The sequence below is a fragment of the Eleutherodactylus coqui genome, chromosome 6 (genome assembly GCF_035609145.1).
Source record: "Eleutherodactylus coqui strain aEleCoq1 chromosome 6, aEleCoq1.hap1, whole genome shotgun sequence".
Taxonomy (NCBI): Eukaryota; Metazoa; Chordata; class Amphibia; order Anura; family Eleutherodactylidae; genus Eleutherodactylus; species Eleutherodactylus coqui.
The window spans coordinates 78,609,258-78,626,056 of record NC_089842.1 but is presented as its reverse complement, the minus strand read 5'-3'; the positions used below and the strand labels follow the sequence as shown (position 1 = coordinate 78,626,056).

The 16,799-nt window shown below is 44.4% G+C and overlaps 1 protein-coding gene across 13 annotated transcripts in view; it reads right to left on the bottom strand.

The window, feature by feature from the left end:
- The window catches only part of LOC136632264 (protein CEPU-1-like), a 659,300-nt gene that overhangs the window by 72,170 nt on the left and 570,331 nt on the right, over positions 1 to 16,799 (bottom strand). For 6 of the 13 annotated variants that reach the window (XM_066607015.1, XM_066607016.1, XM_066607018.1 and 3 more), the window contains one exon: positions 6,284 to 9,537. The exons of 4 other annotated variants lie outside the window; for them this stretch is intronic. In XM_066607015.1, the coding sequence (XP_066463112.1) occupies positions 9,419 to 9,537 (119 nt within the window). In that variant the 3' untranslated portion in view covers positions 6,284 to 9,418. Of the gene's footprint in view, positions 1 to 1,541; positions 2,599 to 6,283; positions 9,538 to 16,799 lie in introns of those variants that run through there. 3 more of the 13 variants (XM_066607022.1, XM_066607026.1, XM_066607028.1) reach the window with 1 other exon arrangement.

Genomic DNA, 16,799 nt, shown 5'->3' with positions numbered 1-16,799 from the left:
ATTTCAGAATGAATTATTAGTTCAGGGGGATGAGGGGAGAAGTGGCTGACAAGTGGAGAATGGTGTTTTTCTCCTCACTAATAAGATAGTTACAAAATTTCTTATATTCATTTATGCTATTGAGTTATGCAAACTTTGTAAAAGTTACAGTGCCTATTTAACCCTACATAGAAGAGTTCTGAATAGATGAAAAGATACCCCCAGCAGCCTAATGTATGGCAAGGTTTAATCTTAATTACATGAGGAATTCAGAAGATTAAAAGGAAGGATCAAAGGAAAGATTTACAGTCACTATAAAGATGCAACATTCAGAAAAGAAAGCACCAAATATTAGCCTGTCTCAAATAGTCAGCTCCTCTGGCACCAGAAATTAGGGCAGCCGCAGGAGCCACTGATCTATGCCCATCGTCTACAATAGTAGACATAGTAGTTACATACTTAGTGAGTTGAAAAAGACCCAAGTACATCAAGTTCATCCTTTTTATAGTTACAAACCCCTGGTGATCCAAAGGCTAAAACATTACTTAAATGGCAGAGATCCAATTCACCATACAGTGAGTAAAGAATCCTTCCACAGTCCTGAGGACAATCAGAGATCCCTGGATCGGCATTTGTATATTAGTAACTGTAACCCTGTTCAGTGTGAAAAAAGTAAATGAAGGCTTCGAGATTATCTTCATTGGTTACTAATAAAATGTGGTCTGATTGCTATCTAGGGGTCCTGTTACACCAAACGATTATTGTTTAATCAGAGTCCGTGCGTTCACTCGTGCAGCCTGTTTAGCCAGGCAGATACACCGTCGTCTCATTCAAATGAGAAATCATTCAGTCGTGAACATTTACTGAATAAGTGAATCAGAACGACTGAATGAGCGCTGTCTAAATTGAATGATAAGTGAATGAGCCGACAAGGATTTGTATGCCAGCGGAAAATGAACAACAAACGAATAGTGAATGATTTAACATCCGTTGTTCAGTCTAAACGCAGCCAACAGTAGATCATTCACTTTCGCTCATTTGAACAATTTTTTTTGAAAGATAATTATTCAGTCTAAAAGGGCCTAAAGGACCATTTACACGCAACGGTTATCGCTCAAAATTTGTTCAAACAACCGCAAATGCGCGGCAATCATGTACTTTTCATCTGAACAAGGATTTTAAGGTGAGCTTAAAATCCATCGTTCAGGCACAGAGAGATAAAGTATCTCTCAATAGACTGCATGCTGTGTTCTCCACGGGAGTCGAGAGATTACATTGTATTCTGCAGTCAGTCCCAATGAGGACAATGCAGCTGTATGCAAAGCCCAGCCCACATGCTTGGCTTTGCAAACAGCTCCCGGAGGCCCTTTTACGTGCAAATTAAGATGATAAAGTGTTAATGGACATTAGTGTCCATTAACACATTAAGCAAAATGATTGCTAAACTTTCAATAGTTTGCAAGATTATCGTTGCGTGTAAATGAGCCTTTAAGTCACAGTTATAAACTAACACAATCTAACTAAAACTGATAACTCCACACTGTTGTACCATTCATGTCTTTTATTGAGCTCACAGAGTAAACCTCTACAGTACATCAAGAAAAGGTGAACAAATAAATTTAATAACCGGTTGATCAACTTTAGTAGCAATCATCTCCCCCAAATGTTTCGTGTGCTGCAAGTAAGATTGGAGGAGCAGTTTTGGACCATTCCTGCCTGCAAATGTTTCAGGTTATCAATATTTCTGGGATGCCCTGCATGTACAGCCTTCTTGAGGTTATGCCACAGCATCTTCATAGGGTTATGCCCCTTTTTTGCATTAACAGATTCTCGTTTGAATGTGCGAGTGACGTCACCCCTAACTCGTTTAGACAGGCAGACCATCGTTGAGAATCGTTCACTGCTTCACATTCTATGTGAAACACTGAGCAAGCAGTGTTTAAACGTAATGAGAAGTGAACGAGCCGACGATGGTTTGGTTTTTGTGCTGGCTGAAACTGAACAACTTACGAGAAGTGCACGATTCTCGTTAGTCATTCAGTCGCGTTTAGACGTAATGATAATCGTTCACTTTCATTTGAGTGACTATCATTAGGTGTAAACAGGCCATTCAGGTCAGGACTCTGACTCAGTGGTTCCATAACACAAGGTCTTTTTCAGCCATTCTTTAGTGGATTTACTTGTGCGCTTTGGGCTGTTGTCTTGTTACATTAGCCAACATCTCTTCAGCTTGAGGTCATGGGCTGCTGCCCTTACATTCTCCTGTAAAATGTTTTGATACACCTTAGAATTCATTACTTCTTAAATGATTGCAAGGCTTCCAGCCCCTGAAGCAGTAAAGCAGCCCCGAATAATGATGCTCACTCCACCAGGCATCACAGTGGCCATGAGGTTTTGATGTTTGTGTAGTGTTCTTTTTCCTCCACAGACAGCGTTCTGCATTTGTGCTAAAAGTTCCAATTTTTGTCTAATCTGTCCATAGAACATTTTCCCAGAAGCATTGTAGAACATCCAGTTCGTCTCGAGCAAATGTGAACCAGTCCATAGTGGGATTTTGTGGACTGCAGTAGCTTCCTTCGTAGTGTCCTTCCAAGAACATCATTCTTCTTCAGTGTTTTACTAGTAGTGTAAACAAACAGAGGTTATTTCAGTGTGTGAAGTCTTCTTTAGGTCTTTTGTGTTCTTTTTTATTTTTTTCTTGATTGCTACTGTTGGCATGATTTTAACAGGACTCCCATTTCCTGGGAGATTAGCAACAGACCTAAATTCTCTACCTTTGTAGATAATTAGGGCAACTAAAGATTGAAGTATATCCAGGTCTTAAGCAATACTTTTGTAGCCTTTCCAGGTTCATGTGTCTGTGTTTTAAAAGTTGTTGGTATCAAAGCATGGTTTACACTAACCAATATTTCTTACAAAGTACAGATTTGTCAGTAACCAGGCTGTGTGTGCTTTTATTTAATGGGCAAAGACCAAGTTAAACACACACTCTTTAAATAAAACACATGTTCCCAATTAGCTCTTGGAGAAGTCATTAAAGTGAAGGTTTCATCAGAAAATAAGCTACTATATAGATCACATTTTGTGTTAAACATATTTTTAAAGAATTTTAAGTGATTTTTTTTCTTAACTTTTGGTCAAAATAAATATATTTTAAAAATTCTAAAATCTGTCATTTTTCACATGGCCTACAGAGCCTAATAATAGTCTGATATTTCCTGTTCCATAGCTTTACCAAGCAGTCACCTCACTAACGTCACAGGCAGGATTACACTAAAAGGTAAAACACCTATATGTAGATAACATGGAATCCATCGTTTTACAACAGATGATATGTGCGACTACCTACATTCCCTCCCTGCCAAACAATTTCTGCGAAGGTCACAGAGAATGCCTAGAGCAGTCTCCCATATAGGTAAATAGGTCAGCTGCTGTCCATTGTGTGAATGGCCCATGAGGCTGCTGTAAAGTATCTTTCTAAATGCTATTAAAATATAGCTCAGGTAAGATGTCCCCCACCCCTTTAGTAGTGTATAGACAATATTATAAAAAATATTCTGGATTCAAAATAATAAAAACAAAATTAGACAAATGAATATGTGTCATTATCTGGCTTTAATTAATAAAAAAAAAAAGTGGTGATATGGTCCCTTTAAAATAGAATTTACTTTTTTTTTCCTGTGGGTGTTTACTTAGGCCTCCTGCACACGGGTGAATTTGCATTGCGAAATCTGGAGCGGGGTTCCACCTTTTGGATTCTGCAGCAAATCCAGCCCATAGCATGCTATGAGAAAACGTGATTTCCTGCCCATGAGCAGAAATAGATTGCGATTCTCCGCTCGCAGGGGAGAAATCGCAGGATGCTGCGATTTTGTGCGGGCTACGCACAGCCAACTTCCATTGAAGTCAATGGAAGCAGTCAGTCCCTCGGCCATTCTGCAATCATCATTGCAGAATGGTTGCAGGAGCCGCGTCATCGCTATAACGACCGCGCGACGTCCTCTGTACTGCACATGTGTTGGTCGGTGCTCTGACCGACACATTCGCAGCAGAGGAGAAGACGGTGAAGGGGTAAGCTGGAGTCACCAGCCAGGCACCGGGTCAAACTCTGCTGCGGGAATCCCGCATTCTGGGTCTGACCTGCTCGTGTGCAGGCGCCCCTTATGTGCTCAATAAAGGGCACTTTACTTACATGGGCAATTATTGCCTAAATTCTGTCTGGAAACAGAGCTAAAAACCAATCGAGTGCCGGGCGTTGTAAACAGGAGCCGCTCAATGTTTGAACGACTTCTGTTACTGGTAATGGAGGCGGGCGGGCCAGAACAATCACAGCCGCTAAGCCTCCAGTCACTTGAATGACGTAAATTCGCCCCTGTACATGGACCTTAGGAGACAGGAAAAGTACACTAATTTGTGAGTTTTTAGTTAGATTGTGTATAATTGTGACATAGATAACAATCAGACCACATTTTAATAATCAATGTAAATGTCTTGCAAGTCTTTACATTTTATCTGTTTCTTCTCATTTTTTAGGTTACTGCCAATAAATCTTGTAGTTTTCATATTGACCCTCACAATAGACTGATACTTCTTGTTCTATAGAGATCGCTTTTCAGCCGTCATCTCAATATCATCACAGGTCACAGAGCATTCTCCCTCTAACAGTGATCCCTGCCCATCAATGTGAGATGGTGACCGATGGTGCTCGCGCCAGAGAGCTGGTCTGCGCATGCGACCTGTGTGGCGCGAGCACGCTGTAGCGGCCCCTTCAACGGGACAGAAGAGGCAGACTGCACAAGCGCATCTAATCCAGGCAGAAGAAGGCTTCGGTCGGCGCCATGGAGACGGGGACGCCAACACCGGGGGGTAAGTATATAACTTCTGTATGGCCAATATTTAATGCACGATGTATATTACAAAGTGCATGTATATGGCCATACAGAAGTGTTTACCTTTACTTCATTTTGCGGGACAACCCCTTTAAGGACGGCTTCACACAAGCGTAATTTGCTGCATTACGCCTGCATGTAGAACATGCTGTGATCTTTGTTGTGCATTTGTTTTGCACAATGTGTGTGAGCGACAACATGGGAGCCTATGGTAGATTGTACAGCGCATTCCGTAACCATACATTCGTGTAAAGGAGCCCTAAGGCTCTTCCTCTTCTCATGCACATGGACCCTCTGCGCAGGTTATAGAGCATGGCCTCTTATAGAAGTCAATGAGTCGTCTTCAGACTACTGTTTCTTGTGTCCATGTAACTTACGTAAAGCACATCTATAGGTGCAGATCAAGCTATTTGCCCCCATAATCATATATCGGGAACGGAATACAAAAACCTACTATGAGAAGGTTTAAAGAAAAGAATAAGTGCTAGTAACTGGTTTCAGTTAAAAAAGTAATAATACAAGTGATATTTTCCCTTTAACAGTATTTTTAATTAGTTTCTGCCTTTCTGAATTATTATTTAATGCAGCCCAAAACTAGAGTCTCTAAACAGCAACTGATTGAGAACCGCTGATTAGGTGGCATTCTTACGTCACTCCACCACCCCATAGAAGTCTAACACTTCATAGTAGAGTTATAGTAAAAGCCTAGTGTGAAGCACACCTGATCCTAACAGCAGAGCAGTAAATGGGTCAGTTGACCGGGTCACATACAGTAACACCCCCGGGAGATGACCAACCAAAGTTGCATTGATAAGTGGTCCTTATAAGTTGGTCTTCTCAAAGAATTTACCCACTGGGCATAATATACAGTTGAAGTAAATATCTGTCAGAGGAATTCTGGTATGGGTAAGGGGATAGTTTTCACAACGAGGTGTTCTTTTTGAGAGGTTTCACTCTATAACCCAATTTATTCTTAAGAAAGCTAGAAAATCGGTATTGTGGGGGAGCGGCTGTGAACATGGAGGATTTCGAGGGAGATTCCTAGTTCTGCAGGAAAACACATTACCTGTTTCTACAAGGTGATAAAATGGCACATTAGAGATCAGTTTGCATCTGCACTAATGATTAAGAACATTTGACACCTTCTTATCACTTCACACGAAATGTGGGATCGCTACTCGCAGCCATTCAGCTGTCCGTGTATGGGGAAGGCACTGTATGAAGAAAGCCTCGCTCATGCATGTGCCTCATTCACTTGTCACACAGTAGCATGAGAATAGTTTACATGGGTGGAGCCTTCTTCATGTCAGATTGAGTCGGCTGCGAGTTTAATAGGCAACGCTTTCTTAATAAACCTGTCATTTCCAGCCTGTGTGGCTGCGGGCGGCACATTACAACACAGACACTCGGATGGACCATGGTATGTATGTCTCAGTATATTTATATTATGTTAACAGTGTACTCAGCTCTTTACAAGATTATTACAAATATAAAGAAAATATAATACAGTAACAAACAATAGTGAGAAGGACAGCTACTAAATGATGAGGTGGAGAAAGGGAGACCCTGCTCTGAGGAGCTTACATTCTATGTACCGCACAGGATCGGCATAATCTCCCCTCCCGCTGTACATAATAGGAGGTACAGAGGTGACATCCATTCTGCGTGAGTCCCCAGAACCTGGATCAGCAGGAGCTTCCACTAATTCCCTCTGAGATAATTTAGTGTTTTCTATCCACAATGGTCACAACTCTCATGGTGTTCAGCTGTGATGGAACCTAAGACTATTCCGTTGAGATTTTGTTGATGCGGTTTTTAGTACTTTCTTACCGCACCCCAACCACCCCATGCGAACACAACCTTGTGCAGCGATTCCGATGGAAGATGTTTCTCATCATTTCCATCATGGTCTTTCTGCTGCATATTCTTTTATTTGCATTTGACTAAAAATACAATGTAGAAAGTGGAGGGTTACACTCTCCCTCTTGCGTCATGACCGACATGTTGTAAGAGTTTTGCTTTCTTTGACAGTAGTTTCCTTTGTAGTGTTTGAATGGCCAGGAGTCAAATCTCCACCAAAAACTTAGGAGTTATGAGATGATCGTTCAAGATATACTATTATTTCAGGCCAGCTGGGTGCAAACTGACCAAGGCCGAACCCCAACTTCTGGCCAGACAAACAAGTCACAGTCCCTGGACCTCAAGTATTTGATGACTAAACTCTTCACCTGCACCTTATGCATCACATATGTAAAATCTACAGACCTAGGAAACCTCAAGGAGCAGTGCTGGTACACCTCTCCAGTGACAGGTCAGATGAACATCCCAGATGGTTACCTGCCTTTGTGCTGTATACAGGTATATGCATCAATTATATCTCCAGTGACTGATCAGTTCGCAAAAATAACCAAACTTCATGCAGAAACCAAACCATGAAGGAGGTGACAGTAAAATGTTTGTGCTCAGCAAGTTTCAGGATTGGAAAATATCTGAAGGAGGAGGATGAAGAGAGGTGGGGAGGAGACTGTTTCAATAACGTGACAGCGGTAGGTGCAGCGTGCCTCATCCACACGGATAACGTCACCCAGCCTCCATCCTAGTACAATGAAAGCCCCAACTTGCCAACTTTATGCCCACGTGCCTCTTCCACCTTCTGAAGTTGCGTTCCTTGTGTAAAACCCCAACACTACACAAAAAGTTTGTGCAGCATGGCATAGACCATAGAACATCTTTAATACTGGTAGCCAGATGGTGGTAGGTCAAACAGGAAGACAAGTGGTTTCTATGTAACTAGTTGGCATTGGGAGAACTGGAAAAAACAGATTCCGCAAGGTTGTTTTTTTTAACACTACTTATCAGATTGTGTGAATGCCGCATATAGCAAGGAGCTGGGCTTTAATAACAGGACTACTATAATTGAGGTCCCTGGATTCAGCACTAATGAGGACTTATGTGTCTTTTGGTTGGGTGCAGTGTGTGTTGGGTTGGAGAAGCCCAGTTCTGTGAGTAGTAAAACACCGGCACATCTATAGGGAGTATCCAAGATCAGAGAAACATGGCTGCCTTCTTCCAAAAAGAAAAAGCACACCTGTCCATGGGTTGTGCCTGGTATTGCTGCTAGACTCACCACCTGTGGACAGGTGAAGCACTACTTTTGGAAGCAGATAGACATCTTTTCCTAATGCTGGAAAACCCTTCAACTGCCCTCGTGATACATTCATAAAAACTTTATCTCTTGGCCGAAGGATGGAAAACTCTATATTACCTCACAACAATGTGGGAATCTCTAAATCTGCTTCTCATCTATCTGCCTTTGCTATCACACATCTTGTAAGAGAGCGGTCTGTGCTGGTGCGAATGGTTGACTGCATGTGCTTATTCACTGTGATGACAGTCGCTGTGCGGTCATACACTCCGCCTGGAGCTCGTCAGATCTGGAGAACATGGATACACAAAACTAAGCACAGGACAGAGTAATGTGCTCTGCTTATTACCCTAACCGCCATACAACTCCAGAGCTGGAGATCCTACAATGTCCATGCTAATTATGACCATCTCAAGCCTCTGCCTGTAACATCATGCATATATATAATTTTAGCCCGTTCCTGCCCCTTGACCATCAAAAAATAAAATTCTACAGTATAACCTTACTCACATAACCAGATTAAAGGACACTGATTCAAAGCCACCAGCCTCCAGAAGACCACACCAGTTGTGTCCTGCTCTTCGTAACATACGTTCCTGGCACCATTCTACTACTCAGGACACTCCAATTGTCCATACAATAAAGTCTTATATTTTCCATCTCTTCCGGCTGACATACACATAGAAAATACCTTGTGTTGGGCACAACACTTCATGAGCAGCATCTGAACACATGGCGGCAGCACTTGCTCCATGTTAACATTCAACACAATCCCCTTTCTCAACAGGGAAGACCTACAGAAGGCAGCTCCACTGATCCCAGTCACACTGAAGAGAAATATACCAGAGCAGATATCGATCTCCCCAGCAGTGGAAAGTTTAAGTATTGCTCAGCCAGTCCCCCAGCAAATAAGTAGGGTTGAGCTATGCTCTGCAGGTGTCCTGATTGCAGAAAGGGAATTGCATAACTGATCACCCAGTAGTTCCCTGGAGATAAAGTGGAGATACACAGTTCATGGTTTGCTTGATCAGGGACAGCGAAATGTGTGATGTCCTTCTGAAATGAATAGAACAAAGTCATGTGGTTTCATGAGCGCCGACTTGTGGCTAGTCGATCGGCTCGGCTCAGTCCTTGGATCTTCCCGTTCCCCCCGGCTGTATCCTGCAAAAGTCCCTTCACCGAGAAGGTGCAGATTGTGGTGTTTTGTTTTTTTTTTATTATTTTCTCTCAATGGTTTCCTTGTTTAAACAATCACTTGCAGTTTTTTTTTTTGTTGTTTTTTTTTCTTTTTTTTTCTTTATATTTTGCGACATCAGATTTTGTAATTTCTTTTTTATTACATTTGTTTTATTTTAGAATTGTTGTTTCCCTCCTGTGAGGATCTCGGATCGATGATTTGCATTTGTCAAAACTGAGCAGGTGGAAGTAGAAGAGACAGACAAAGCACGAAGAAGAGGAGAAACAGAGGAGTGCAGAGGAGACATCGAGAAGAGCCGCTGTTCCCATCGTGAACTGCTCCAGGGCCTGAGGAGAGAGGCAGACCACAAGTATAAACATCCAGAAAGTAAGATCATAAACAAGTGCAAGAGACAAGACAAAAGCAAGACGACATCACTACACCGAAAACGGGGAGAAAACGTGACATTAGGTTATCAAAGGCCAAGGGTCCCAGCGAGAACACAAAACATAAACCTCATTGTCCTGACAGATCTAAAAGGGGGGGATCGAATGAGAAATAGAAAGAAATGAAATCTCCCGATGATCACAGTGACAATTGTAACAATGATGCGTTGGGTGTTTGTAGATAATGAAACCTTGTTTACAGCTAAAGCTCCCAACAACAAGTCTCCGATGTGTGAAACTAATTCAACTATTGCCGGACGGCGCAGATTCAACTGCCTATTCTCCATCTGACAAGAACTCCAGAGCTGCAGACAGTCACCTTGTCACTATCATGAAGCCGAATATGTTACAGCAGGGTAATTCAGTCATTACAAGCCCATGTTAGCAAGCTACAGGAGGGACCAAGTTATCCACATACAAGACTCCCTCTAAGTAGGCCGGTGATATCACAACCTGCACGGATGGGACAAATACTTGATGCCACCCAAAGCTCCATCGTCACGTTCACATCATGTATTTCCCTAAAGTCCTAAGAGTATAACATCGGAACGGGTATGGAAGAGATTGCTGAAATCACCGACCAACAAGACATCCTCCATGGACAAGTAGACTATCCTACCAAAGGGAATTGGACATCTGAGCAAGAATCAAGAATAGTATTTATTTCCATATGTTAATACTTAGTGGCACGTTCTTTGACGCTAACCGGTTACTCTCCGTGGCATACCATCTACTAACATCTCAGCTGGTAGTTCCCTCCATTCATCCTGCAAACGTCTGGCAAATTCTCTCAAAGACGACGGACGCTGTTTAAATTTCCTGACCTGACATTCCAGTTCCTTCGAAACATGTTCAGTAGGGTTCAGGTGAGGAGTCTGTGCAGCCAGTCCAATCGTGGGACATCCCTATCCTCAAACCAACGTAAAGCAGCATTTAATTTGTGAAAAGGCATGTTCTCTTGTTGGAAGTATTGATGACCATTTCCTGACTATTGCCACATTGTTGGCAGCACATAATTGCCTAGAATGCCAAGGTACACCTTTATGTTCATGCAACAACCAACCAACAGTTTGAGACCATGCCACGTAAAACAGCCCCAGGCCGCTATGAAACCTCTGCCGTTAACTGTTGGCACAATACACTCAGGCAAAAGACATTCTCCAGACATCCTCCACATCCATCTGATTTGGAGATGGAGTAACATGATTCATCATTCATTAGAACATTTTTCCATTGCTCAACTGTCCAATGACAACACTCCTTGTGCCATTGTAGAGGGGCCAATGCATCTTTTTTTTCAGACAACTCATCTGACGTTTGCAGGATGAAAGGAGGGAAATACCAGCTGAAGTGTATCAAAAGTTAGTAAAAAAAAAAGTATGCCATGGAAGGGCCCAAGGAGAACGGACTAGGCATTAACATATGTAAATAAATACTACTTTTGATTCTTACACAGCTGTCCAGTTACTTTTGGTAGGATAGTGTATATCATCCCTCCTCTCCCGAATTTACTAATAGTTCCGTAATGATGAGTATCAGTGATGGTGCAGTGCATGTTGGGAACAGTAGACACAAGGAGAATGCGGATGAACATAAATACTGTAGAAGTAATACAGGTCAGAAGCTTCTCAGCCATAGGGCGCGTTGATTGCTGTTATTTATTGAGCGCCCATACACATGACCCACAGTGCATACCTGACTTCTGCTTTTACAATATTGAACGGCTTGTTGTCTAATTAACCCTCTGATTGTCAGGGGTGGTATAAGTAGGAAAAGGTTAAGACAGCAATTTAGGATAAGGTCAAAAGCAGCGTCTGTGAAATGCCAATTAAGGATGTAAGTAAAAGCTCTGTGAAAGGGTTAAACAGAACATTTGCTGAGCAAATCTCAGGGCCAATAATTATGCAAGCAACATTACATGAGATTCACTGCAACAAAAAGATTCAGGACTTGTCAGATGTGATTGCAGGCACCGGAGACATCACGATACGATACAGGGAGATTCTCTCACTGGGAGACCCAAGTATTCCTCCATACCTTTGTAAGTTTTTGCTGCTTCCCTATGAAAGCTGATATGTATTTACCTTGTGTATGTTGCAAAAGAGGGTCTGCCTAAAGCATATCTCTTAAAAACAGTCCCCACAGCATCCGAGGAGTTTTGTATGCAGGTCTGCATATTGGCAAAGACGTCCGCTAATGTGACATCATCAGTAATGGCAGCAACATGCTCAACATGTTTCTGGCACACCAAGTCCAACGCCCGTTAGGTGGTTGCGTCTGGATGTCACTTCGTTGAGAGGTATGATGGTTGGATAGACATAAATCTTCGCCCATGTCAATTTCCAAAAGGAACCAGATCAAAATTACAAAGTTATTGAGGAATGTTTGAGAATCACCCTGTAGGATACAACAGGACTGCAGCGTTGAAGGACCACTACCAAAATAAAGTCCAGTCCCCCAAATACTGCCCTGCACAGATAGAACCCTGCTCTCCATCACCTGCTTCACTCATGACTCTTCCTCTCTTGCAAAGCTCCCCAGACCCTCTGTGCATTTTTGTCTATGCAGTCGCAGATCTGAGGTAGTGATGTCATGTGATTGACAGATGCAGACAGGAGGAGAAGAGGGAATCAAGCAGGAAAGGGCTTGCGTGGCAGTTTGTATCTGGTCATGACTCAATGAACAATAGATGACCTGCAAATCCGATGTGCGCATATTACTACCGCTTGTTATAATTCACATGTTTCAGACTATGTGGTGGTAAACAGATATCAAAATGCCAAGACTCACAAGACCTTAGTAACATTCTGATGACTTGATGGTGGGAATGCGTCACAGCATGGACCGTTAAAGGGATTATAAAAGTCCCCTGCCTGTTCACCCCGTCTCCTAGAAAAGGTCTGTGGGTTAAAAATAAATAATTCAATACTTACCTTGAATTTCTGCCTCCTCTGGTGTGGACTAAGGTGCAAAAGTGTTGGTGGCTGACTATTAATATGTGCCAGCGGCCCTTATGCAGAATGGTAGGTGAAACTATTTGTCTCCGCAGGAGGGAGATACACAGGTCACCTGTGTACTGTAGTGTCTATTACTAGGCAACAGCCCACACAATGAGATTAGAATACATAGATGGGGCAATATGAAGGACGTTAACAGAGCAAACTCCCTTCTAACTGCTGCTTTTTATTCAGAGAATAATGTAGAGAATCATTGCTTACAAATAAAAGCTGAACCTTCCTGGCTGCCCAGTGCACTCATGTACTAAACAGCACAAACTCTCACAGAAAATCACTTTGCATACCAAAATTTTACAATCATAGGATGTGTGTATACTAGTGACCAAACACCAGAGAGTGAAAAGTCTGAGCAAGAGCACACCAGAAAGTGAAAGAAGACACCAGAGAGTGAAAGGTCTGAGCAGAGGAAACCAGAGAGTGAAAGGTCTGAGCAGAGGAAACCAGAGAGTGAAAGGTCTGAGCAGAGGAAACCAGAGAGTGAAAGGTCTGAGCAGAGGACACCAGAGAGTGAAAGGTCTGAGCAGAGGACACCAGAGAGTGAAAGGTCTGAGCAGAGGACACCAGAGAGTGAAAGGTCTGAGCAGAGGACACCAGAGAGTGAAAGGTCTGAGCAGAGGACACCAGAGAGTGAAAGGTCTGAGCAGAGGACACCAGAGAGTGAAAGGTCTGAGCAGAGGACACCAGAGAGTGAAAGGTCTGAGCAGAGGACACCAGAGAGTGAAAGGTCTGAGCAGAGAATACCATAGAGTGAAAGGTTTAAGCAGAGGGCACCAGAGAGTAAAATGTCTAAGCAGAGAATACTAGAAAGTTAAAAAAGGGCACCAGAGTTTGAAAAGAGGTCACTGGAGAAAGTGAAAGGTCTGAGCAGAGGACACCAGAGAGTGAAAGGTCTGACCAGAGGATACCAGAGAGTAAAAAGTCTGAGCAGACGATACCAGAGAGTGAAAGGCCTGAGCAGAGGGCACCGGAGAGTGAAAGTTCTGAGAAGACGGCACCAGAGAGTGAAATGCCCAAGGAGAGGACACCAAAGAGTGAAAGGTCTCAGCAGAGGATACCAGAGACTAAAAGATCTGAGTAGAGAAAACCAGAGAGTGAAAGATCTGAGCAGAGCATACCAGAGAGTGAAAGGTCTGACCAGAGGATACCACAGAGTAAAAAGTCTGAGCAGAAGATACCAGAGAGTAAAAGGTCCGACAAGAGTATACTAGGTAGTGAAAGTTCTGAGAAGAGGACACCAGAGAGTGAAATGTCTAAGGAGAGGACACGACACCAGAAAGTGAAATGTCTAAGGAGAGGACACCAAAGAGTGAAAGGTCTGAGCAGAGGACAACAGAGACTGAAAGGTCTGAGCACAGGACACCAAAGAGTGAAAGGTCTCAGCAGAGAACACTAGACAGTGAAAGGTATGACCAGAGAGTGAAATGAGGGCACCAGAGTTTGAAAGGAGGGCACCATAGAGAGTAAAAGGTCCGACTAGAGTATACTAGGTAGTGAAAGTTCTGAGAAGAGGACACCAGAAAGTGAAATGTCTAAGGGGAGGATACCAGAGAGTGAAATGTCTAAGGGGAGGACACCAGAGAGTGAAATGTCTAAGGAGAGGACACCAGAGAGTGAAATGTCTAAGGAGAGGACATCAAAGAGTGAAAGGTCTGAGCAGAGGACAACAGAGACTGAAAAGTCTGAGCACACGACACCAAAAAGTGAAAGGTATGAGCAGAGAATACCAGAGAGTGAAATGAGGGCACCAGAGTTTGAAAGGAGGGCACCATAGAGAGTGAAAGGTTTCAGCAGAGGACACGAGAGAGTGAAAGGTTTCAGCAGAGGACAACAGAGAGCGAAAGGTCTGAGCAAAGGACACCAGAGAGCGAAAGGTCTGAGCAGAGGACACCAGAGAGCGAAAGGTCTGAGCAGAGGACACCAGAGAGCGAAAGGTCTGAGCAGAGGACACCAGAGAGCAAAAGGTCAGAGCAGAGGACACCAGAGAGCAAAAGGTCTGAGCAGAGGGCACCAGAGAGCGAAAGGTCTGAGCAAAGGACACCAGAGAGCGAAAGGTCTGAGCAGAGGACACCAGAGAGCGAAAGGTCTGAGCAGAGGACACCAGAGAGCGAAAGGTCTGAGCAGAGGACACCAGAGAGCGAAAGGTCTGAGCAGAGGACACCAGAGAGCGAAAGGTCTGAGCAGAGGACACCAGAGAGCAAAAGGTCTGAGCAGAGGGCACCAGAGAGCGAAAGGTCTGAGCAGAGGGCACCAGAGAGCGAAAGGTCTGAGCAGAGGGCACCAGAGAGCGAAAGGTCTGAGCAGAGGGCACCAGAGAGCGAAAGGTCTGAGCAGAGGGCACCAGAGAGCGAAAGGTCTGAGCAGAGGGCACGAGAGAGCGAAAGGTCTGAGCAGAGGGCACCAGAGAGCGAAAGGTCTGAGCAGAGGGCACCAGAGAGCGAAAGGTCTGAGCAGAGGGCACCAGAGAGCGAAAGGTCTGAGCAGAGGAGACCAGAGAGCGAAAGGTCTGAGCAGAGGAGACCAGAGAGCGAAAGGTCTGAGCAGAGGAGACCAGAGAGCGAAAGGTCTGAGCAGAGGAGACCAGAGAGCGAAAGGTCTGAGCAGAGGAGACCAGAGAGCGAAAGGTCTGAGCAGAGGAGACCAGAGAGCGAAAGGTCTGAGCAGAGGGCACCAGAGAGCGAAAGGTCTGAGCAGAGGGCACCAGAGAGCGAAAGGTCTGAGCAGAGGAGACCAGAGAGCGAAAGGTGTGAGCAGAGGACACCAGAGAGCGAAAGGTGTGAGCAGAGGACACCAGAGAGCGAAAGGTGTGAGCAGAGGACACCAGAGAGCGAAAGGTGTGAGCAGAGGACACCAGAGAGCGAAAGGTGTGAGCAGAGGACACCAGAGAGCGAAAGGTGTGAGCAGAGGACACCAGAGAGCGAAAGGTGTGAGCAGAGGACACCAGAGAGCGAAAGGTGTGAGCAGAGGACACCAGAGAGCGAAAGGTGTGAGCAGAGGACACCAGAGAGTGAAAGGTCTGAGCAGAGAACACCAGAGAGTAAAAAGTATGAGCCGAGGATACTAAAGAGTAAGAGGCCTGAGCAGAGGACACCGGAGAGTGAAAGTTCTGAGAAAAGGACACCGGAGAGTGAAATGTCCAAGGAGAGGACACCAACGAGTGAAAGGTCTGAGCAGAGGACACCAAAGAGTGAAAGGTCTGAGCACAGGACACCAAAGAGTGAAAGGTATGAGCAGAGGACACCAGAGAGCGAAAGGTCTGAGCAGAGGGCAACAGAGAGCGAAAGGTCTGAGCAGAGGGCAACAGAGAGCGAAAGGTCTGAGCAGAGGGCACCAGAGAGCGAAAGGTCTGAGCAGAGGCCACCAGAGAGTAAAGGGTCTGAGCAGAGAACACCAGAGAGCGAAAGGTCTGAGCAGAGGAGAACAGAGAGCGAAAGGTCTAAGGGGAGGACACCAGAGAGTGAAATGTCTAAAGGGAGGACACCAGAGAGTGAAATGTCTAAGGACAGGACACCAGAGAGTGAAATGTCTAAGGAGAGGACACCAGAGAGTGAAATGTCTAAGGAGAGGACACCAGAGAGTGAAATGTCTAAGGAGAGGACACCAAAGAGTGAAAGGTCTGAGCAGAGGACACCAAAGACTGAAAGGTCTGAGCAGAGGAGAGCAGAGAGCGAAAGGTCTGAGCAGAGGAGAGCAGAGAGCGAAAGGTCTGAGCAGAGGAGACCAGAGAGCGAAAGGTCTGAGCAGAGGAGACCAGAGAGCGAAAGGTCTGAGCAGAGGAGACCAGAGAGCGAAAGGTCTGAGCAGAGGAGACCAGAGAGCGAAAGGTCTGAGCAGAGGAGACCAGAGAGCGAAAGGTGTGAGCAGAGGACACCAGAGAGCGAAAGATGTGAGCAGAGGACACCAAAGAGCGAAAGGTGTGAGCAGAGGACACCAGAGAGCGAAAGGTGTGAGCACAGGACACCAAAGAGTGAAAGGTCTCAGCAGAGAACACTAGAGAGTGAAAGGAATGAGCAAAGAATACCAGAGAGTGAAATGAGGGCACCAGAGTTTGAAAGGAGGACACCATAGAGAGTAAAAGGTCCGACTAGAGGATACTAGGTAGTGAAAGTTCTGAGAAGAGGACACCAGAGAGTGAAATGTCTAAGGGGA